General features: G+C 37.7%; 1 protein-coding gene across 4 annotated transcripts in view; it reads left to right on the top strand.

Annotated features, from left to right (window-relative positions):
- Positions 1 to 2597: 2597 nt before the first annotated feature.
- RYR2 (ryanodine receptor 2) overlaps positions 2598 to 24633 on the top strand; it is an 828134-nt gene continuing 806098 nt past the window's right edge. For all 4 annotated transcript variants that reach the window (XM_036753924.1, XM_036753927.1, XM_036753925.1 and 1 more), the window contains exon 1: positions 2598 to 2972. In XM_036753924.1, coding sequence (XP_036609819.1) covers positions 2925 to 2972 — 48 coding nt within the window. In that variant the 5' untranslated portion in view covers positions 2598 to 2924. The remainder of the gene's footprint in view (positions 2973 to 24633) is intronic.

Genomic DNA, 24633 nt, shown 5'->3' with positions numbered 1-24633 from the left:
CGAACCCTTAAAATTTTTGAAAAATATTGTTGAACTTAACAAAAACAAAATAGACATTTCCATTTTTAGAATAAAAGAAGAGGACTGTACAGAAAATCTCTATTGTGTATAGTTATATTAGGAAGGCAGAATTTATGATTTCAAAGAGAATCTCATATGTGCCTAAAAGGTCCGGCACCGCAGGATATAAGGAATTCTCTAGGCAGAAGGCAGGAGAACTAAAGCATGTATTTACACTCCACAATAACAAGCCCACAAACCAGCATCCCCATTTTGATATTTTCATCAAAAGCTTCCAGGCCCAATAAGTCCGCCTTATAAGGGTAACCAGGAGGCCACAGAGAAGCGAGATGGTATAAGGCAAAATCGTATACATGCTTCCCCTCTACGGTAAGAAGATTACCCACTAGCCTCTAGTCAGCTCTGCTACCGGCAGCTCAGCTTCGGCTGTAGGTGTCTCTGGCTCCAACCGGAAAAGGAAAGGAGGATCTTCAAGCTGTCCTCTCCCCTCTTATAGAGTTTTTGACATCATCAAGTGCCGCCTGAACGACCAGGGCCGATTGGTTCTTGACTTGGCCCCTCCTCCAGCGTAGACCACGTTAACACACCTCCCCTCAGCCAGCGCCACGACTCATCACACAGGAAGCTCTGGTCCTGTCCCGGAAGAGCAAGCCCCAGCGTCCAGGGAAGCTCAACGAGGCAAGCTGAGTTATTCAAAGAAAACAAAGTCCATTCTGGCTACACTAGTTTATTTTTCTCTTAAATATAATACATTCAACATATAACTTACAAAGCTGTTTTACTTGTCTGTGATCCCTTCTGGCCTTGTTTATGCTTCTGTACGTTAAAAAAAGATGCTTCAATAGACCTTTCTTTTTTTTTTTCTTTTTTCTCTCCTATTTCTTTTGCTTCCCTCCACAGGCAATTAAAAAAAAAAACTCTGTCAACAAATATTCATAGCCAAGCAAAACAAATTTCCACCTTGACTATATTTGCATCTTGGGTCCATCATCTCTCTGTTAGTTGTTGATGCTTCATCGTCAGTGGTCTGGAATCATGGTTGTTCATTGTGTTAATCAGTGTTAAGTTCTTTCGAAGTTGTTCTTCTATGCAATGTTGTTCTTGTGTAAATTGTTCCCCTGGTTCTATTCATTTCACTCTCTATCAGTTCATATATGTCTTCCCAGGTTTCTCTAAAAGCTTGCTTTTAGCATATCTTAGAACACAGTAATATTCCATTGCATTTTGTACCATAATTTGTTTAGCCATTCCCCAACTGGTAGGCACCCTCTTAATTTCCAATAGCAAAAAGAACTGCTAGCAATATTTTTGTACATTTTCTTTGATCTAATACAGTGAACTACTGAGAACATGTAGTCCAACTTTCTCTGTACATTTAAGGAATCTAAGAGGAGAGAGAGAGGTTAAATTACTTGCCCAAGCCCGCACAGGTAGTGAGTGGAAAAGTAAGAATTTGAACCTGATCATCTGGTTTCAAATCCAGTATTCTTCCCTATATACCTAAAGAGAAATCTAGGTGCAAGGTGATCTCTCTCTCTCTCTCTCTCTCTCTGTATGTGTGTGTATGTATGTATGTGTGTATATATATATATATATATATATACATATATGTATATTTACAACAAAGTAGAAGGATAGTTACCACTTACAGTATTTTTAAATGGGAAAGGCTCTGGTACATGAATGGAGGAAACATTTTTTTTCTTATTTAAATTCTTAGCCTTGCTCACTGTCTCAGTTTTACTAATATAGAGATGGTAATCTCTTCTTGTCACATAGAGGAGATATGTGAGTGTTATAGTATTAGAAAGTATAGGATATAGATGGAACATGTATCTGTTGCAAAATGATTTGCGTTCTCAGGAGGAAAATAAAATTACAATACTCATAATGACAATTTCCTCAGCTTTAGCTTTATCTAAAGCGGATTACAGATAATCTTGATAACGAGTATATAGCACACTGTATATCCAAAGGATGCCCATAGTATGGATTATATTTGAAAAGAGAGGTGGACGTACATTGTACCTTGAGAGTAGAATAGCTTCTAAGAGAAGTTTTAAATTCCCCTAGTGGGCCCAAATCAGAGATAGTTCTTTTGTACTTCCTTAAGTAATTTACAGTCGGAGTGTTCGAAGGCGGAAAAAATATCCGCTGCGTCCAGGATTTTAAGCATACACTGCATTAGTGTAGGGATCAGTAGCCTGACGATATAGGTCGCTTTGGTTCCCTGGGTATGCGGGTGTGTGTGCACACGCGAGTTATGCATTCACATACATGTAGTCACCAGTAAGGGGCGCTAGCCCACAGGTTTGGCTTGCAGAGAGAACTGTCTGCAGATTACCTGCAGCAGTGGGGGAGCCGAAGAGCTCCACCCCGCCCACCCCCATCGCATCACTAATCACATCCCTTCTGGCTCCTTGCACTTGAACAGAGGAGCCCGGGCAGACTCGTCAACCTGCTGCCAGCCGGTGCCTGGAGAGGAACAAGCAGAGGCTGGGGCTGCTTGGGCGGGCTCCCTTCTTCCTTCCCCGGACCCCTGATCCCTTCTCCCTCCATTCCTCCCTCCCTTCCCCCACTTTCTCCCCACTGTGCGGCGCGGAGCGGTGTCATCTCCCTTAGCTTGCTGCTCCCCGCCCCGCCCCCGCCTCCTTACCTCCCCTCCTCCGCCGCCTCCTCCTCTTGGTCCTCCTCCTCTTTGCAGGGGGGGTGGTGACTGCCTCACTCCGCACCGAGCAGCCCGGCTTTCCCCTCCCACTCTCCCTCCCGCTCCCCAACTCTGGGCAGCTGCAGCAGCAACGGGAGCAGCAGCGGCGGCAGCAGCAACAGCAGCAGCAGCGAGAGAGCCACCACCAGGCTTCATCAAGAGACAGGAGCCGGCTCCCCGGCTGAGGAGCGGAACCATGGCCGATGGGGGCGAGGGCGAGGATGAGATACAGTTCCTGCGAACTGTAAGCATCACACTTTTCATCCTCACCTGGAAGGACCCGGGAGAAGCATAGTGGGGGAAGGGGATGCCGTCAACTAGGCTGTGTGAGAGAAGGGGGTGCAGGTGGTAGGGTACTCGGTAGGTAGGAATGGAGCAGCTAGAGCCTTGCTAGGATGGGCAAGTGGGGGAGGGAGGAGAAGGAAGGCTAAAGAAGAGTAGGTGAGAGGGAGAAGAAATGGGGGGGGGAGATGCATAGAGAAAGCTATTGCAAGGATAGAGGAATGAGAAGCTCACAAGCTCTTTTTCCTTACAAGCGTGAGGATGCTTGTGCGCTTACAAGCGTGAGGATGATGGATAGGGTATAAGGAAACGTTAGGGGTACCTGTGGGGCTGGGGGAGGAGAAGAGAGGACCCTCTGCTAGCATGCTTTGCATGTAGATGAGGGGGAGAACGTACACTCTGTAGGTAGAGTGGGAGGGGGAGAGAGAGAGAGAGAGAGAGAGAGAGAGAGAGAGAGAGAGAGAGAGAGAGAGAGAGAGAGAGAGAGAGAGAGACTTTGCAGGGAATCACTTGTGGGGGCAGGGGGCACGGGGAAATCTTGCTGGGAATTCCTGCGTATCCCCATTTCTCATGCTTTTCACTTTGACACGCATGCTGTGAGGGGAAATAACAAATAGATTTGCGTATTCAGCTTGCATGCGTGAGCAGCCTGAGCTGGGTCAGGTTGGTCGCTCCTGAGCAGGTTTTCCTAAGTGAAGGTGGGGCAGAAGGGGTGGCTGATTGGCTTAGTGCCCCTGTGGTGTATTAGATTATTGCTGGAAATTGTGATTTAGCAGTGCAGTGACAGTTTAAGATTGTGTGTGTGTGTGTGTGTGTGTGTGTGTGTGTGTGCATGTGCGTGTGCGTGTGCATGTGTGCATGTGTATGGTAGCTTTGTGAGAGTCATTTTTCTAACTATTGGTTTAAACAGAAAATTGTGAAATGCTGAGTGCAGTAAAATATAGAGGGTGGGAGCAGCTGGGTGACTGGAGCATTGGGGTGGCCAGCAGGGAAAGATTTTGGCTCTGTACTCATACCATTTTTTTTCCTCCTAAGTACCTTTTGGCACTGTTTCTCCTTCTCTGATTTGTTCTATACACTGCAGATACTTCCCAGGCAGAAGCATAGCTCACCCTAAAAGCTGGGACTGAAATGCCCTTTGACAGAAAATAAAATGAGATAATTTCTTGTTGAAGGGAAGATAGTTAGGATATATTAACATTTTGAGATGTTGTCTTAATACTCACCTTTGGTTTTTTCCACTTCTCTTTTGAAATACAGAACATTTTAATTTAATTTTTCATAAAATCCACTTAGTCTCCAATGTCTGAGGACTGCAGCTTCTGCTGCTTCTGGGTTACTTCTCTTTCAAAAGTGATATAAAGATCATTTCCCAAGTTACAATTTACCTTTCAATCACAAACTTTAAGAATGAGTGAATTTTGAATTAGGTATTAATACTCAGGTATACAAATAGTGTTTATATCTCAAGCAAATTGAAAGGTGAATTTGTGTGTTGCAAGAGTACTTAATTTACCTTTTATTTTCTCCTTTATTTGCTTTATTATGGGAATGTTATCTGTATTCATTTTTGAACATTAGAAAAAGCCTTTGGCAAAAAAGAAAATAAAAAAAATGTACATTAGGAGAAAAGCTATCTAGCAGAGCAACTCCACATCATGCACCACCATATATGTTGTTTTCAATTATCTGGCTACACTGTTGACCAAATACACTGCTAAAATGACCTGTGTAAAAAATTTCTCATGGAAATATTTTAGGATTGTTCAGAATACAGTAATTTGTTTTTCTTTTTTTCTTTTTTTTTTTTTTTTTTTTAAAAAAAAGAGACATTGTCTGAAACTTTCCTCTTCATATTTTTAAGGTGAACATGCAAAGGGAACAGGAAACTATATTTGTTGAAAAAATACATAGCTGCAGTATAATTTTTTTTCTTCCTTCAGTTTTAAAATTAAATTCCATAGGGTTAAAATTAGCTTGAACATTTTGGAAAGCTTTGTGCAATTATGGGTTTGCTGCAGGCTTAAATGTTAAGCTGAGCTCATAGAGCTCATGGTGTTATCAGAATACTTAATGGGAACAGAGGTAATGGGCTTGCTAATGTGGCTGTGTACATATAAAGTAATGTTGACCCCTTGGCACTTGACAGCTGTCCATCTTGCAGAGGAACACCTTTGATAAGTGGATTTTATGCTAGCCAAGATCTGGCAAGTCTAGGCTACATTTTTCTTTTAGGGTTTTTCCTTAGGATGTTGTGCTGATGATGGATGACCTTGAAGAGGGGAGCAGAATGGAACAGGGAAGTTTTTGTTGGAAGATTAAGATATGAAGAGGGGAAAAAGTGCTTTTTCTCCTTTAAAATTAGGAATTTTATTTTGGAGATTTGCCATGCCATATCCTTGGATAATTACACAGTCTGCTCTTACACCATTCAGCTCCATATCTTTGACTGGCAAAAATAGATGGTTCCGAAATGTTTATGAGGTTAGGATGAAAGCCTCATTCTTTAAATTAATCTTTTTTTTCCTCCTATGGACAAATTCATCATATGTACTCTTTTTCAAGCAAATAGCTTATGTGTGTAACAACCTGCATCACGTAGATAGCATATTCAATTATGCTGTTAAGACTTCCCCTTGGTAATAGATGAAGCTATCCTGTTTGGAAAAGGGAAATCAAACAGTTAATAATTAAAGTCTATGATTATGAAGAAGACAAGATAATTTATATTTTTTGACTAGAGGATTAAAACCATCTTCTTGAGGTGATCAAAACCTATGGGATTTAGATTTAGCAATCTAGTGCTTTGAAGTTGGTAGCCTTATTCCCACAGAAAGCTTTCCTTTCTAGAAGAGGTGATGGAGATGTTTAAGGCAAGTAATGAGTATGAGTTCATGTTTTTACTGTAGGTTTCTCAGTTTTTTCCCCTCTACATTTGAAATGGCTTTTAGCATCACGTAGCCCTGTAGCATTATTTGCATTCATTTTCCTTCCCTGCATTTTCCTCATTCCCTTGATTGCTTATGAGTTGACTTTTCTTCCTTAGAATTGGTTGATTAGATGAATAAATTCTATTCTCTATATTCACTGGTTCCTTATTCAGATAGCCATATATATATATATATATATATATATATATATATATATATATATATATATATATATATATATGTGTTCATGTATATTGTTGTTCAGTCATTTCAATCATGACTGACTCTTCATGACCCCATTTGGGGTTTTCTTGGCAAAGATACTGGAGTGATTTGACATATCTTTGTCCAGCTCATTTTACAGATGGGAAAACCGAGGCAAACACGGTTAAATGACTTGCCCAGGGTCACAGCTAGTGTCTGAGGTCAGATTTGAACTCACAAAGATGAGTCTTCCTAACTCCAGGCCCAGCACTCTATTCACTGTGCCACTTAGCACCCCCAAATGTATATATTTCCAATTATATGTATGTGTGTGTGTATACATACATTGTCTATAATAATGAATTTCCATTTCAGAAAAAATTCTCAAAGTGAGCTGGTCTAGGAAATCTTGTTAAATGTTATCTAGTTTTTGGAAATATTGTTCTCTGTAGTTATTCTGCTTCCTATGATCTTAAATAGAATTCCATTGACTGTACTTACTACATTAAAATGCCATTGGTCAAGAGAGAACACAGTTTAATGGAAAGAGTCAGTATATCTGGAATCAGAATACATAGGATCAGATCTTGTCTCCGGTACTTATTATACATGTGAACTGGGGTAATTCACTTCATGTCTTTGGGCTTCAGTTTCCTTATCTGAGAACTGGACCATATGACCTCCAAGGTCCCTTCCAGCTCTAAGCCCTAAGCGCTGATTTTCCTTTATCGCTTCCTATTCTTGCCCTTCTTTAGATTGTACAAGCACAGTTTATTTACCCTTGGGGAAGAGTATGTCCTGTATGCAAGAATGGCTTGGTACTAAAAAAAAAATCTGGACTGCATAGGTTTCCCTTGTTTGGTGAGCTGACTCTTTTAATCTAAAACCCTTCACAGTGATTCTGTCTCTAGGGGGACATATCCACCTCTATCTCAGAAAATGTAAAGCAGATAATACACTATATGTAACTTCATACTTTAAAGATATTTCACATACCTTATCTAGCTTAACCCTATCACCCACTCTGTGAGGAATAGTTCAGCTTTTGATATCTCTCTGGGTTTTTGCTTTTTTTAAACAGATGAGGAAATTGAGTTTTAGGGAAGTTAAGTAATTTCTGGAAGGTCATTCAGCTCATTAGTGACAGAACTGGGACAAGACCCAGGTATCCTGACTCCCATTCCAATTTCTTTCTGGCAGATAAGTGCTCTTGTTAATTTTTTTCAATGAACAGAAATTGATTTTCTCTCTCTGCCCTCCCAACCACCATTGACAAAAGAAAGGAAAAACAAAGCATTTGTAAGAAATATGCATAGTCAAGCAAAAAAGATTTTTAAAAAGTTTTTTTTCAGCTAATAAATTCTATGCAATTGTTAAAAAGTGTTTTCTTTTGTAGAAATTAATGGACAATCAACTTAGGCTTCCAAGCTGTGGATATTTCCAGATGCCAAAATGCAAAGGGGCTGTTGTGGTAAAGAGATAAGGAGACATTTTGAAGTATCATCCCAGGCCTGACTTGGCTATAGTCAATGGTCTAGAGTTATCTACTCCAAAACCAATACTTATGTAATATAAATGAAAATATGAAGTTATGCTCATGGTGGTAGATGCAATGTGACAGTATAAAATCTTCATTCATTAAATAAAATCTTTGTACCTATCTATCATACCTGTTGTAGGTCCAATATTAGATCCTACAGTCTTTAAAAAAGAAGTTGAGATACCCTTTTGAGTACTTCAATTCAGCAAATATTTATTAGTCAGGGAGTCACAAAACATTTATTAAGCACCTACTATGTGCCAGGCACTCTGCTTTGGATACAAAGAAAGGTAAACAACAGCCCATGCTCTTAAGGACCTCACAATCTAATGGATTAAGTGCGTAGTGGCTTCAAGGCACTTCTTCTTACCTTTAAGGAACTTAGGGTCTAATTGGGAAGAAAAGACAGACCTCCATGAAGCAAGTAGAGAACAAAGCCAGTGCATAATCCTACAATGGGTAATGTTAAAACTGGAAGAACCTCAGTGGTCATGTAGTCTAAGAACTTATTTTTCAAATGATAAAACCTCAACTTTGAAAGATTAAGTAACCTGTGTTCAAAGTCACATAAGAAGATAGTGGTAGAATACATCCCAAACTCAGGAACTGAGGAAAAGCAAAAAGAACAGATAACTGGATGATCAGCATTTGGTCCTACTATATGAAAAATATTGAGCCCAATTAGCATGAGTCCTCCAATTTCCAAACATTCTCTGTTTTCTTTTTTACCTTAATATGTCACTGTCTTGGATTTCTAATTTTCTTTTAATTTTGGAGAAAGGTTCTTTTCTTTAAATCTAACCCCTCCATCTGTATTCTGGACCCTTCCTACTTCTTTCTTCAGGGCATCCTTTCTTCTTGCCTTCAAGCATAGTGGTTTCTCCCTTTTTAAAAATATCTCTTGATTTTTGTTATCCCTGCCCCACTCCACCACCCACCCCCAACTACCTTCCCACTGCTTATTCTTTTTTCCTTCAAACTCTGTGTTCCATATTGGTACCTTTCTTTTCTGTCACTCTGTCTTCTGAACCCCTTGCATTCTGGTTTCAATCCTCAAATACATTAGAATAATAATAATAGCTCATGTTTACATTTCACTTTGCAAGTTCAAATATTGTTTCCTAACACACCAGGGTATGCCAGGTAAGTATCATTATCCCCATTTTGCAAAAGAAATTGTGACTTGACTTGCCCACTCTAAGTTTGTCCTATTCCTCTCCACCATCTTTATTTTCTTCCTCATCATTGGTTTATTCCTTTCTTCATTTAAACATGCTCAAGTTTCCACTTTCTAAATTCCATCCCCAGACCCCCAAACACTCTAATTCTTTAATTCGCCTTAATTAGAAAAATATAATTCTGTTGACCCTGGGATTCTTAGCTGCTCTCAGAGTCAATAACTAAATCTCTAGTGATCTTATATTATAATGCTATCACATGGCTAACAAATCACGAGTGATACTTGAACCTGTGTCTTCTAATGCCAAGTCCAGCCTCCTTTGCACATTCTGCTTCTCCAAACCACTCACTTAAACACTACAAATTATCTCATCATTGCTAAATCCAATGGCATCTTCTCTGTCCCTGAACTTCTTTCCTGAATTCCTTTTCCCTGGCTGCTATGACATATACTTTCTTTGCCCTCTCCTCTTCTTACTTGCTTTCCTCTTCCTTCTTTTCAAGTTCTCCTTATTCTTTTCAGTACCTGATTATGGCTGCTCCCTCAAGTTTAGTCATAAGATCATAGCTCTAGAGTTGCCCAGGAAGTAATTCTAGAGACCATTTCACCCATTTTTCTAGATAGGCCTGAAGTCTAGAGAGATGAGATGAAATCCCCGAGTTCTTGCAGCTAGTGAGTGTCAGAACCAGGATCTGAACCTAGGTGTTTTGACATCAAACCCAACTCTCTTTTTCAGTGTAACATGCAATCTTCCACCCTTTATAATCTCTTAGTCAAAGCATTCTCTCATCTTCAACAATCAGCCCTACAAAAAATAACTTTAGAATTTCCATCTCCTATATTTTCAGGTGCCTAAAGGACCTTGAATCATGGAATCTCAGAACTGAAAGAGACTGTAAGAACCATCTAGTCCAATGTGTAGCTGTACAAGAATCCCCCTGTCAATATAATGAAGTAGTTATATGGTCTTTGCTTGAAGACCTAAAGTGAGGGAGGAAAGACCATTCCAATTTCAGATGACTCTAATTTGGGAAACTTTTCTTTACCTATAGCCTAAATCTGCTTCTCTATAACTTCCACCCATTCTATCACCTCATTCTCAACATGTTGAAAACTGAACTCATCATTTACCACTGCCCACACACAGCCCACTCTCCACTCCCACTATCTCTGTTCTGTCAGTTGCACTGCTATTCAAGTCTCCCACTCTAGAGACTATGGAATCATTTTTGAAGCTGGAGAGTAGTTAGAAAGTGCGGTTGAACAAGGAAATATTTTTCTTTTGTCTGGGTTTTAGAAAGAGGAAACTGGAATATATTTAAAGATATTGAGGATTAAATCAATAACCAGAGAGAAAGTGAATATGTTGGAGAGGGATGTGTAAAATTTAGAGATGGAGAGTCCATCTTTTCTTCTGAGAATACAGCATTGGTTGAGAGAATGGATGCAAGGTCAGATATATAAGAGAGAGATAAGATTAAGCTAGTAAGAGAAGCCCACACTAAATGATTTTGGTCTTGTTGGTGAAATCTGTGAAAGTTTTCAGTTGTCAGTGAGAGGAATTTGTAGTAACATTTAATGAAGATGAAAGAATCAGAGAATGAATATTAGTAAGCTTCAGTGACTACGGCTGTTCTGTGGAGGTATTTTACTGTAGTAATTCACATTTGAGAAATATTCATCAGGACACTGCCATTACCAGTGCAGGAGTAGCAAATGAAACAATTCTACTTACTTAATATCTCTTTCAAAATCCCATCAGTTAATAAATGTGGTCAGTGAACCCAAGTTCTTTCTAAGGAGGAGAATAAGAAAACCTGTACCTGGACAAGAAAAATCTAATACAAATTATACCAGGCTCACTGGAAGCTCTCAAGTCAATACCAAAATCCTCAGTAATCTAATTTACTTTATCCTATCTGCTGTAGTATTTATCTGGCATATAATGCTCCTTCCCAGCATTACTTTCTCTTGGGATGATTTGAATCAGTGACTCATGTTGCCTAAGTTTTCTAAAACATTATGGTATGTCTTGAGTGCTAGATGGGGGCAGATGTTTCCTGGTTTCTCTAAATGATGTTTCTGTGATTAATGATTAAGAATGAAAGCTATTGTTTTGACTGGAGCTATTGATTTCATCTATTTCTTTTTCTAAAAAACATTACTATTACTTCCCACAGGCTCTCTATATGAGGAAACTACCCCGAACTCCCCTTACCAAAGAATCCCCTCTTGTAACAAACAAAGCAAAACAAATCAACACAATTGTCATATGGAAAAATATGATTGCTGTCCACTGCATAAACCTCTAGTCTGTCACCTCTCTGTAGGGAGATGCGAGAAATGCTTCACTAGCATCCTTCTGAAATCTTGATTGGTCAATGCATCGATCAGAGTTTCTAAGTCTTTCAGTACTCTTGAATTCATTTTTCAAAGAGCCTTAACATCAATTATCTTACTTAATCCTCATTACTCACTGAGACTCTCTCTTCAAAATGACTGACTTAAATAGCAAGAATGATAACCACACATGAAAATGTAGATCCATTAACCATAGATGTATTTGTTAGGTATTCAACCTTTCATCAAGCAGTAAATATAGCGCATGAAAGTGACATAGCTAAGGGGTATAGGAGATATAAAGAAGAATAAGACCTAGTCTTTGCCCTCAAGGAGTTTACAATCTATTTGAAAATACAAGACCTTTAAAAATAAAAAGATAACCAACAATGAGACAGTATTTGTCACATGATTGATACAGAAAATAAATGCTATAGAAGAGTTCAGAGGAGGTAGAAGACAGCTTAGTTTAGACGAATCTTTATGGAAGAGATATGTCCTGAATGGAGCTTTAGAAAACTCTCTGGATTCAGATAAAGAATAAAAGAGACAATGTTTTCCAGGAGTACTGTAGCAAAAAGCCAATGAGCTTGCCTTGTTCTTTGCCAGGGGGAGTTAGCACCAGTGAGAATTAGCTGACCATAATCCATTGTCACTACTGGAAGAACAACTCCAATTTCCAGGAATGGCGATATGCTACTGGGGAGGCTGAGGCTGGTGGATTGCTTGACCTCATAAGTTTTGAGCTGCAGTAGGTTAAATTTATTGCATGTTTCCCCTAAAACTGGCCTCAGTATAGTGAGCCCCTGGGAGCGAGGAGGACCAATAGGTCGCCCAAGGATGGAAGAACCAGCCCAAAACTGGAAATGGAGCAGGTCAAAGCTTCTGTGCTGATCAGAACTGCATTTCCAGCCTGGACAAGAAGGGAGACCCAGTCTTAAAAAAAAAGAAAAAAGAAAATAATCCAGGATACATAATAATGACAGTAGCTCATTATGCTTATGTGATAATGACAAGGCTCATGCTGCTTTATGGTTTTCAGAGCAGCTTTGTCACATTAGTACCAAAGGGTAGGAAGTACAGGCACCATTATGCCCTTTTTGCATATGAGGAAACTGTTACCAAGAGAATTGAATTAATAATAATTATTATAAGTATAACTAGAAATTTTTTTAGCATTTTACATTTTATGAAGGGCTTTACAAATATTATCTAATTTTATCCTAAGTCCTTGGAGGTAGGTGCTTCCATTATTCTCATTTTACAGATGAGGATGATGAGGATGAAGAGGTTAGTAAGTAATTCTGACTCCTTCCACTTAACGCCACACTATTGCTCAGGGCCTGCTCAAGTTGAATCATTAGCATCATCTTTATCTATTAAGGAAAGCATACATTTTTCCTTTTAAAATAAAGTTCTATACCACAAAGCCTGCCTGCCTGGTGTTTTAAATAAAATCTTTTTTTTTCATATTTGTTACATTGAGATTTGTAAGTGCTATTTTATCCTCCTGAATTTAGACTCTTATTCACTCAAAGTATGTTCTTGTTTAAATGAACTTCTTTCTTATTTAAAATATTACCACTGACCAGAAATAAGGAGTACATGTTATATGAATAAAAAGAGCAAGAAAGAGTAAGAAACCTATTCCTTCAAAAAGTGGGAATAATGCAAAAATGAGTGTCACACTTCATAGAGGTATACTGCTATTGAAAGTTAGGGTCTTTTAATTTCTATAAGCGGTTTGTGGTTATCAACAAATATAATTCCTCATTTTTCTAAGATTTCTATTAGAAGTTTCAACACTAAGATTTGTGTCCATGTAAAAAATTCCAGCTGTAAAAGATAAGGAGATAAGAATACTTCATGCATATTTCCTTCTCCAAAGCTCTGTTCAGTTAATTTAAAGAATATTGTCTAAAGTGGTCTTCTGATACTTCATTGTGGCATGAAGATGGCACTGGGTCCTTGAAGACTGAGCCAATAGACTATAAGCTCTGGCTGCAGATGTTATCAAATTGGAAAGACTTTGGGTATGGGCCCAGTGACTATTTGTCATCTCTGAGGAGCATCCCAGACACATTTGGAGAGGTTCATTACCAGGATGGCCACAGGCTGATAAAATGTTTTAGTCATAATCAACCATCCAAGGCAGTCATGGTTGTGGTTTTCATTAGTGCAGGTAAGATGAACATCAATGAAATCACAGATCCTTTAAGAATTGAATAAATAGATAGAAATAGAATGGTATCTTGTTAGTACTAGCTAACATTTACATGGTACTTTAAGTTTTGAAAAGCGCTTTACAAACATCTCATTTTATTCTCAACAAGTTTGGGAGGTAGGTGTTATTATTATCTTCACCCCACATGCTGCATTTTTTTTATAGATGACAAAACTGAGGCAAACAGAGGTTAAGTAACTTATCCAGGGTCACACAACTAATAAATTTCTGAGGCTGGATTTGAACTAGGTCTTTCTGATTCTATACTGAGAGCTCTATTTCATCATCTATCTCTTTAACTCAAACATTACTAACTTGAATTCTTTTGAATTTTTCAGAAAGGATGAATCAAGTCCAAGGTGAATGAGCTGGCAAATAGAGGTACCCTTCTGATCTTAGAGGCAGATGAAACAAAATGCACTTAGGGACTTTACGATCTATTTCTCTTCCTTACCAAATAACCATACCAGAATGTTCGTGCCCTTGCAGAATAACTCAATCTATGGCATGAGATTTAAATCTATTTCATAGTCAGGAGATGAGATAATTTCATTTTAGACATCTAGCACTTTTTAATCTGGTTAATTACTGATTTGTAAATTTCATGACCCATATGTATAACAACTGAATGCTCACTGGATGGATTCAAAGGAATCATAGGATTTTAGAGTTGGAAGGGCCCTTGAAGATGAAATTATATGGAAGTTTTCTTTCCAGGTAGTGTTGTTTTTTTTTAATCTGAGGAAATATACTGTTTCATACTACTAATTAACATTTTATATAATATAATGTTATTCCATTAAAAGATATTAGATAAAATACAAATTAATTCTATTAAAAAGCTACAGTCATTCAGTTAACAAAGAATTATTGATATATACTGTGTGCTTTGGAGAGGCCCATAGAAGTCTCTTGAGTTTGTAGTGCAGCTAGAGCAATAATTTACTGTACTGTATTGTACTGAATATTAATATCTAGAGAATAGTAATAAGTTTATAATAATGTAGCTTAAACCATTTATATATCTGGGGTCAAAATGTAGGGGAGTAATGGAAATGACATAGAGTTGGTCAGGGAAGAAATCTTGGAGGAGATGACTGTGTAGGAATATGACTGCATTGGGTGGAGGCCTATTGGTTGCAGGTAAAGAGAATTGATCTAAAACGTATTAAGTTTTATCATAAATTTTGGGACATTGTTTTTACAAAAATGATTAAATACTCTATAGACCTTGCTGAAATTGTCCAAAGATTTCTATAATAAATGATTTTTCTGAAACTTTCATTTATGACAGTCTTAGAATGGTTGATTTTTTGTTTTGATTTTGGGAGGTAAAAAGGTGGGCTTTTTAAGCAGCAAAAATTTATTCTATGTTTAAGTTAACTGAAGAACTCTTGCTATGAGCATTAGATGGACTGTGATTTTTTTCTTTTCTTTAAAGGAAGTATGGGCCATTTACTGAAAGACTGGGACATTAAAAACATCCAGTAGGAACATTCAGCAATCTTTTCAGCCCAAGATGCATTTTTACTATCTCTGTTTTCACCTTTCCTTTCCCTTGGTCCTGAACATATCTTTCATTATTTGTTTGCTGGAGATGCCCATGGTTGAGAATTATGTCCAGTTTACAACTGTTATTTTATAGGCTCTCTGGAATAATGTCAATATAAAATTTCTTCCACAAGGCATAGAACAAATTTTAAAAGCCATGGGATGAAGAGGAAACATTTCATTTTGACATTTCAGGTAGTTTTCTTTTAAGTACCTGATTCCTTTTCTTTCTATTTTTCATGCCAGCGAATGGGTTTATTATCTCTTGTATCTAAATTATTATTTTATTGTTAGAGGGTCTGGCATCTACTAAAAAGAACCAGATCTGAAGACCTTCAAAAATCCTTTCCCATTTAAGCCCTGCGTATACAGAAGAGAACAAGGGAAATAAAGGTTTCTTCCTGAAATAGCAATTAGGGAGGTAAGAGAAAACTCTGTTACCCTTTCTCGTGTCCCTTAGTTTTACTGTTCTTTCTTCACAAAGGAGACCTCATGTGTATATATGTTCCTGTGAGGACACTGTGAAAAATGCATACACAGTTGACATATAATTTGGATATCCATGCAGATAGTTTTTACATAGTTTTTGTATATTTTCATTTGCTTCTGGGACCTTTTAGTGATCTATTAAAAATAGACCTCATCAAAGCCTACAACAAATCTTTAGCGGTTATGAGCCAGGCATGTCTTGCTTGGACGTTTTGAGGTACTGGTGATTAATTAGTTCAGCTGTGTTTTAAGCCAAACACATCTCATTAGGATGAGTGAGAGAAGTTCATATCTCTGATATGATTTTTTTTCCTTAGCTGTTGACTCAAAAGGACTGCAATGCCTATCTATGTAGTTATCTATCAGTCTATCTATCTATCTATCTATCTATCTATCTATCTGTCTATCTATCTGCAAGCAGACAGCCTAGAAATATATTGGCTCAATTTTTCAGCCAATTAAGGCTTAGATCAGGAAATAAAACAAAATGTAAGGAAAATATTAACTGCAGATAGGGATTGTCCCTGGCTGCGAGATGGTGTTAAAGAGATTTCCTTTCCAGTTTTGTTGTGATTTGGAAAATTAAACATTATATATTTTTTGAGAAGGTCTTTTCATTTTCTATTTAATATGTAAGTAAAACATGGGTACATTTTTTAAAAAAAAAGGTTAGTTTTATCTTAATGTGAGTTTGATTTTGAAAGTTAAGATCTTGTTGAGAAGGAATTTGCTTAAATATTTTTTCCATTTCCTTGTGGTGACTTGAAATCTAAATTTAAGAAAATTAAGAATTTATTATACCAGAACCTAAGGAACAGCATAATTCCTTTAAGTATATTTATTTTTGTATGTCTTCTCTCCCCCAACCAGAGTGCAAATTCCTTGAGAGAGGGGGCCATTTCTTATTCCTCTCTCTCTCTCTCTCTCTGTCTAGCCTTGTGTCTTACAGAACATAAGGTACTTAGCACAGTGCCAGGTGCTTAATAAATGTTTATTGACTGACTAGCAATTGATTAATGCATGTTTGTTGAGTTGAATCTAACTGTGCATGTATTATCTTCCTATTTTGTTGCCTATTGCCTACGCACAATAGTTAAGACTGTTTGGCTGTGTATTCCCTCCCATAATATGACCTTGACCCCTTCCTATTCATCTAAACCCATCTTGCATTATACTAATAATAACAGCTAACATTTTTATAGCACTTTAAAGTTTACAAAGAATTTTACATTCATAATTTCATTTGGTCCTTGCAGCAACCCTTTGAGGTAGGTACTATTTTTATCTCATTTTATAGATGAAGAAAGCAATGCTCAGAAGTTAAATGATTTCCCCATGATCCCACAAAAAGCTTCAGAAGCAAGACTCAAACCTGGTTCTCTCCTGACTTTAAGTTTAGCGATCTTCCTATTCCATTACTCCCCATCAGAAAGCCATAGTTTCAACCAAACCAACCTCTGAATTGTGCATACTCATGGATGTTCCTCAGCAGCATTGATTTTCCTTCTCTCCTCTGCCTATCCAAATCCATTCTACCAATGTCTGGTTTTGTCTCTTCAGAAATAGTATTGAATTGGCAGGAAAGACAATAGCTCCAACTCACCCCCGCCCCCATCCCTCCTCATCCTACCCTTTGCCCCAGTGTTAGGAAGCATATTGTTTAAAAATTGAAGGGACTTTTTGATTCTTAAACTCTTCATAGCAATATTCACTCTGCTTTGTTCTTCCCCATTCATTCCTTAAATACTAACATGTTTATATTAGTTTGTTCCTCCTTGTACTAGAATCAGAGAATTTGAGAGCTGGGAGGAATTTTATTGATCATTTAGTCCTATATCTTTATTTTAGAGATGAGGAAATTGGATCATAGAGAAGTTTGCTCAAGGTAACAGTGCTAGTAAGTGCTAGGTACAGTTGGAACTAGAAACTAGGTGTCCTGACTGGCCTATCTTCTCTCTCTTTGCCTAGCATGAAAGAAAGAGAAGTGCCTAGAGTAGGTGAATCAACACCCACTTCTTTTTTTTCAGAAAAATTAAGAGATACAGATTAAAGGCATTGGGATCATTTCCTTTGGTAGGAGAGAAGGTTAAGGCTGATGAACTTCAAATATACAAGATAGTTTTTGTTTTTTATCTTTCCAGAAGAGAAAAGGGAAAGGATGTCCATTATATCTGGAGAAAATAGTATTTAACCCTTTACTAATAAAATAAAGTCACTGATTATAAGACTTGTCAGACCCTGGGAAAGGCAGTATAAACTTCACGTTAATGGTGAAATATACAAGTTGTGTTTTTATTATGAAGAATTTGCTCTAGCAATTTTTGTAAATATCAACAGAAACTAAAAGTATGGCAGTGTCCTCGTTTGGTCACCTTAAAGGACAGAATGAAACATAATTTGTTGGGAACAAATCAAGTTCCCCTTTGAAAGTGAGACCTGGACTAAGTGTCACATAGCCCTTGGAGTCTATCATTTGCAGAACCTGTCAGTTATATTTAATGATCCTTTGCTGTTGTTGTTGTAAGGGCATTACCTCATAGCAGGTACTTAATAAATGCTTCTTGGACTGGATTAGGTGGAAATTCTCTCCTAGAATTTGTCATATTTTTTTTTAATGTGTGTTGGGGAGGGGAGAGGGAATCATTCTCTTAGAAGACCCTAAACCCCAGAAGTTAAAGGACTCAGTTGTTAAGTCGAAGGACTTGGCAGTTATGTGTCTACATTTTTCTTAAACAGAAAGTTAACCCTGTCCAAAAGCTTTATAATAGAAGGCCATACATAGATGAGACTTCAAGCAGCTTTGCTCTGAGCATAAACAGATGCCAAGATGGAATTAAAAAAATTCCAAAGCCATTACTAAGGCTACACTTTGTGAAAGATATAATTATGTTATGGCTCATTTGTATTTTAACACCTGTTCTTCTTTGGATTGTGCCTCACATAATGATATTGTATGCTTCTTCCCCTTGATGCTACCACTAGGAAGAAGGCATAATTATGTGCTAATGTTGATCTACATAAATATATGTGATACTTTTAGTCTTATAATATCATGTTCTTATTTCTTTGAAATCCTCTATTATTAGCGGAAAATAATTCCAGTTCAGGTGAGGATTAGTTTAGTATACAAGTACATTTTTTAGTTCTACCAAATGACATGGCATGAACTTCATTGATATTGTAAATAGGAAATAGGTAGTTATGAAAATGATTTTTCACTTTATTAACACCCTGGTGGCTATGTTGTTAATAATATTACCTATAGTAGTTATGTACTATTCTATAGTACATGGTAGCAATTCTCAAACTTTTTGGTCTCAGGACCCGTTTATGCTCTTAAAAATTTTCGAGGGCCTCAAAGAGCTTTTGTCTATACGGATTACATCTATTGATACTTAGCACATTAGAAATTAAAATATCTTAGTGTTATAAAAGGGGCAGCTAGGTGATGCAGTGCATAGAATGTCAGGTCTTGTCTTCTTGATTTCAAATCCAACCTCAGACATTTATTAGCTTGGCCCAGGGCAAATCACTTGACCCTGTTTGCCTCAGTTACTTCATCTGTAAAATGATCTGGGGAAGGAAATGGCAAACTGCTCTAGTGTCTTTGCTAAGAAAACCTCAAATGGGGTCACAAAGAGTCAGACATAGCTGAAATGACTGAACAAAAAGTGTTAGAAAAATAGTTTTGACTTCATAGATCCCCTAGTTGAGTCTTAAGGGCCCCTAGCGGTCTTAGATCACACTTTGAGAACCATTAGTATATGGCATAGCAGAAAGTCTGCTGGATGTGTTCTTCCCTCTTACTGTTCCTCTGGGCAAGTTATTTAATGAATTTAAACTTTAGTTTCCTTATTAGTAAAATAAGTGAAATAATACCACTTCCTCTATCTCTCAAGATTATTGTGAGGAAAGAGTTTATTGTAAACTTCAAGTTCTATATAAATGCGTATTATTGTTACTGTTGTTACAACTAGAAGCTCTTTTTTAGTCTACAAAATAAAAATACGGGCCAATTCAGTGTTAGAGCCTCTCAGTTTATCTTAATTGTAACACTAGTGAGTCAAAAGTCATTGCTTCCTAGGACTGTCTATATTTAGCAAGTCATGAAGTGCATCTGAATTTCTTTATTGTCCTGAACTAATGCCCACAATGCTTTTTTTAAAAGGGATGCAGGTTTAGGAACCGGTCTTGTAGATATATCTCAAGATCACCCAAATTACATTTTATCATTATTTGTATTATCATTTGATAACAAAAAAGTACATAATTCATATTTGGTTAATTGAAAATATGGAAAAATAGAATGTAGGAAACAATATCATCCCTGAAACACTTAGGAAGGCAAAATTCAATAAGATGATCTCTACTATTGGGGAATGACCTACTGGGGAAACATTGACTAAAAATGGATGTGTGTCTCAAAATCCATGTCTGTCTTTAAGCCTCTCTAGAATAAGGTCTCTTGCTCATCACACATATAAGTTTTATCACCCATAGGTATGGGGGTTTTAATCAACACATGTTAAAAGATATTCTTGTTTTTAATTTGGATGGTGAGGCTGGTGACTTTGCACAGCCCTCCCTCACTTAAATCCAATTGACTTGAAAGTCATGGCATCAGTTTCCTGATGTCATGGTCCTCTTTGAGAACGAGGAACAAATGACAATTTGGATGATTTGTTCCTTGGTGTGCCTACTCTCAGCCTTCTCCTTCCCTCCCCTGAATGGTGCAATCGTGTGAGAAAATCTTTGCTATCTTCTGTCTAGAGAGAAAGTACAGATCAAATCTGTGGGGTATGGAAAGATCTGGGCCTGACCCATTTCTGAGGTGAGACTTCCCCCCGCACCCAGCACCGAGAGATGCATATTCTCTGACCTTCGTGCTTGTGGCCCCTGTGAGTAACCAAGGGAATTTCTAGAGCTGTCATAAAGATGCTTAGCAGGACAGGACCGTTAACACATTTTTATCACTTCATTGAACACTTCTAACAACCCTAGCAGTTAAAGGACATTGTTTAGAAATTATTGCAGTAAGTAATTCTAGCAGTTGCTTTTTATAAGTGTATAGTTCACTAATATAAATAATGTGAAGTATGTGTTAGTTGATTTTCAAATTTCAATACTTGAAAAAAATTTTGATTTAATGAGGAGTATCTCCTATACCAATGAAGAATATAACCCCTCCATGCTTCAGTTAGACGTTTAAATGAATTGCTGGAAATAAAAATAATCATTAGCTAGGAGCCAACTTGGTGATGAGGTTCAGTGCATCCAGGCTGAATTTCTTAGGACAAATACAATCTGTAGCCTGCCTTGTAGAGAGACTCTATTGTTGCGGTGTTTGAGAATCCGGGGTAAGTTCCATGACTTCTTTGGTGCTGGAATAGACTTTCAGTGGAAGGGTTTTTTGTTTGTTTATTTTTAATGGTCATATTCACATTCATCCCTGAGAACCCAGAAAAACAAAGTGTTTACATAGCAAAAATTCTGTTGACCTGTTTTTACAGAAACATTGCCATAGATAAGAGATTTACAAACCTGCTGGAGATAAGAGAGGCCAAAATGAATCTCCTCTTATGTAGATGACCCTGGTGGCTCTGGCTGAATACCATGGACATCTTTTTTTGTGCCCCCATGGTTAATAGCGCCAAATTTTCTTCTTCTCTAATGTTGCCTAATTAAATGATCAAAGAAACAAATTCTACTGAAAAAGAATGCATAAATGAATTGGGGCAAGGAAATTGTAGATTTTTGCATAAGAGACAAAATGAGTAATGACACACTCTTCTGCCTGTTGTTTATGCTATCAGGAGTCAAGAACTCTACATAATTTAGCAGTGTAACTTCCAAGAAGAGGCCAGATACTGCAGATAAATTTAGCCTATTTTAAGGTTAGATAAATTCAGCCTATTTTTTATGGGCAGGAGGAATTTATCACTGAAGTGTTTCTTGATAAGATTCTTCTTAGCCCTAAACTGTAATCCTGGAAGTAGAACCATTTTTCACTTTCTAAGGTGGGAAGAAGAAAGGATCATACAAATTATAGAAATCTGTGGCTATGTTTTTATTTAACCACCAAATCTATCACTCCCAGGCAATCATTTTCATTCCTTACTATATGACTGGTTTTGTGGGCAAGCCAAGTCAAGTCAACAAGCATTTATTAAACACCTACTATGTCGCTCAGTCAATCAACATGAAGCTTCTATGATGTACCAAGCACCGTGCTAAGACCTGGGGATATAAAGAAAGGTAAAACACAATCCCTGTTTTCAAGGACTCAATCCATATCACCACCTGATCAAAATCTTGGTGGCTTTTCTATTGACCTTTAGGATATTCCCCTTCTTTCTTTAATGAGTTCAGTGCCTGGCTCAGTCTTTCTCTCCTCCTCAGCTCTAGCCCTCATACTAAATGACTTCAGCATGTCCATTGATACTCCCTCAGACACCCTAAACTTACAATTCCTCAACTCACTCCTTTCCCATGACCTATTTTTCCATACCACCTCAACTACATGCAAAGATGATCACATCCTTGATCTCGCTGCCACCCATAAATGCACCACTCTCATGTTCAGGAACTCTGCAATTCCTTTATCTGATCACAATCTGTTGTCATTCTTCCTCTCCCTTTGCATTGCAACCCTAAACCCTACTATGCGAAGCACTGAGGATACAAAGAAAAGCAAAAACAAAACAAAACAAAAAACTCAACCCAAAAATCAAAGACAAACACAAACACCCAGTTTAATGGTCAATTCAGCTGAATCATTAAGATGGCTGAAGATGATGGATTGAAAAAACTGTCATTCTGGTGGGGTTTTACTGTGTAAGGATAAAAATGAGCACATTCACATATGTGATCGTGCTCCCTAGTCTAAGTGTAAGTAAATGCTAAAAAGAAAGAAATTCACATAGACATAGATCAAGAAGGGACTTTAATGATCATGTAGTCCAAATCCCTTATTGTACAGTGAAGAAAACAAAGTCCAGAGGTTAAGGGTTTTGCCCAAAGTCACATGACTGGTTAGTGGCAGAACTGACTTTCAAATCTTCTCAGCAATCCAGGCTTCTTTCCATTTATATTCTAACAAAAATAGTATTGCCTCATGGTTTGCATCAAATCTCATCCTTCCCAGGGCTCTGTTCCTGATGGTGACAACCAAGAAATGTTTCATAGAACAGTAGGTCATCCTTCATGACATCCTCACAGCTTGGGAATAAACCAGGACATTTCTGACTTTCTCTTAATAACTCACAATGGATATGCAGTGTGATGTCATGGATATAGAGCCAGAGTCAGGAATTAAGGTTCAAGTTCCGATTGGGAAAGATACCGATTGTGTTACTTGAGGCCACTAATTAACCTCTCACTATCCCAGCCAACTCTCTAAGGCCCTAAGTTGCAAAGGAAGTGTTGACCTGCACTAGTAGAGGGGGTTTCCTCATGTTGGAATTCCTTACACCAATGAAGTCACAGGTTCAATACCACCACCACCAACAATCCCAACAAATCCAAAATGGATATGTGAGCCAAGAAGTTATAAAAACACTTCTTGAACACCTATATATTTATATTCCAAGGGAGTCCAGGAAGATTCATTGAAGGAATAGGACACATTTAGCCTCTAGAAGAGAAGACTTATGGTGAACATGACAGCTGTCGTAAGTGTTTAAAGATCTATAAGCGGAAAGAGAGATTTTTGTTCTTTTCAATTGAGAGCAGGACTAGGAACAATGAGTGGACATTACAAAAAGGCAAATATAAGGAAAAACGTTTTCACAAGTAAGGTTGTCTGAAAATAGTAAAATGAATTGATTTTTTCCCCTTCAGAGGTCTTTAAAAGTTGGATGACTGTTCGTCAGCTACATTCTTGAGCGGATTCTTCTTCAGGTACAGGTTAGATTAGATGGCCTCATTCCATTTCTGAGATTCCATGGTAGCTGGACTTGACTATGAAAGGCTGCAGCAGCGGAGTCTCAGACAAGGGCAACAGTGATGGTTAAACAGGGCCTCACTGATATTTTCAGGTTTGTTTTTTTTTAATCTGTGTGGCATTTTAAAGTGAGAATGGGAACTGGTTGCCAAGTGCTGATGTGAGCAAATTATGTGAGATCCAAGTCAAAAGCTATTTCTTTAAGAATTGGACATCAGACCATGAGAAGGAGCAAAGGGTTCAAGTCACCATGGCTGAGAACCAAAGTATAAACAAAAAAATCTGGCTCAGGAAGTCGTGTGTTGAGTTGTTTTTTATTTATGACCCCATTTGGGGTTTTCTTGGCAAAGATACTGGAGTGGTTTTGCCATTTCCTTCTTTAGCTCATTTTAAAGATGAGGAAACTGAGGCAAATAGGGTTAAGTGACTTGCCGCGGGTGACCCAGCTAGATCTGAACTCAGGAAGAGGAGTCTTCCTGACTCTAGATCCAGTACTTTATCTACGGTGTCACCATGATTTTATTCATGTTTCTACTTGCCTTCATCTTTCAATAGTCATAATTCTTGCTATATATCCATATGATCCATTTAACTGTCTTTTTCAGCTTTTCCAATTTTTCTCTCAAAATATAACTACCAAAATTGGCCAAAGTGTTCCAGGGATTCTGTGAAGAAGGTTTTGTTTAACCATAAAGAAGTTGTATAGCTTATAGAGGAAAGCATTGAATTTGGAGTCAGAGGATTTGCATTTGAGTCCCTCTCAGCTCCTTACTACATGTGAAATTAGAATAGAGCTCTGTTCAGTTATCTGTAAAATGGAAAGGGTGGATTAGATGATTTATAAGGTTTTTTTTTCTAGCTCAAAATCTCATGGTTATGCTTGTCTTTTGGGCCACAGCTGTATGTTGGGTTGGAGTCATAGTCATAGAATATCAGGGTTAGAATTTAGGCCAGAGATCTTCTAGTCCCATCCATACCTGAATAGAAATCCCCTCTAAAATGTGGTCATCTAGGCCAGTGGTGTCAAACTCAAATAGAAATGGAACCCCACCGGCATATTGCTGTAGAAAACCACAAATTAACATTAGTTATATAGTATTATATTTTTATTTATTTTATTAAATATTTCCCAATTATATTTTAATCTGATTCCAGCCACATTGGGGTTTTCTGCAGGCTCAGTGCTGCCCTTTGACAGTTTGACACCCTATCTAGACTTTGAT

This window comes from Trichosurus vulpecula, chromosome 4, assembly GCF_011100635.1.
Source record: "Trichosurus vulpecula isolate mTriVul1 chromosome 4, mTriVul1.pri, whole genome shotgun sequence".
NCBI lineage: Eukaryota > Metazoa > Chordata > Mammalia > Diprotodontia > Phalangeridae > Trichosurus > Trichosurus vulpecula.
This window is presented reverse-complemented; position numbering and strand designations above follow the sequence as displayed.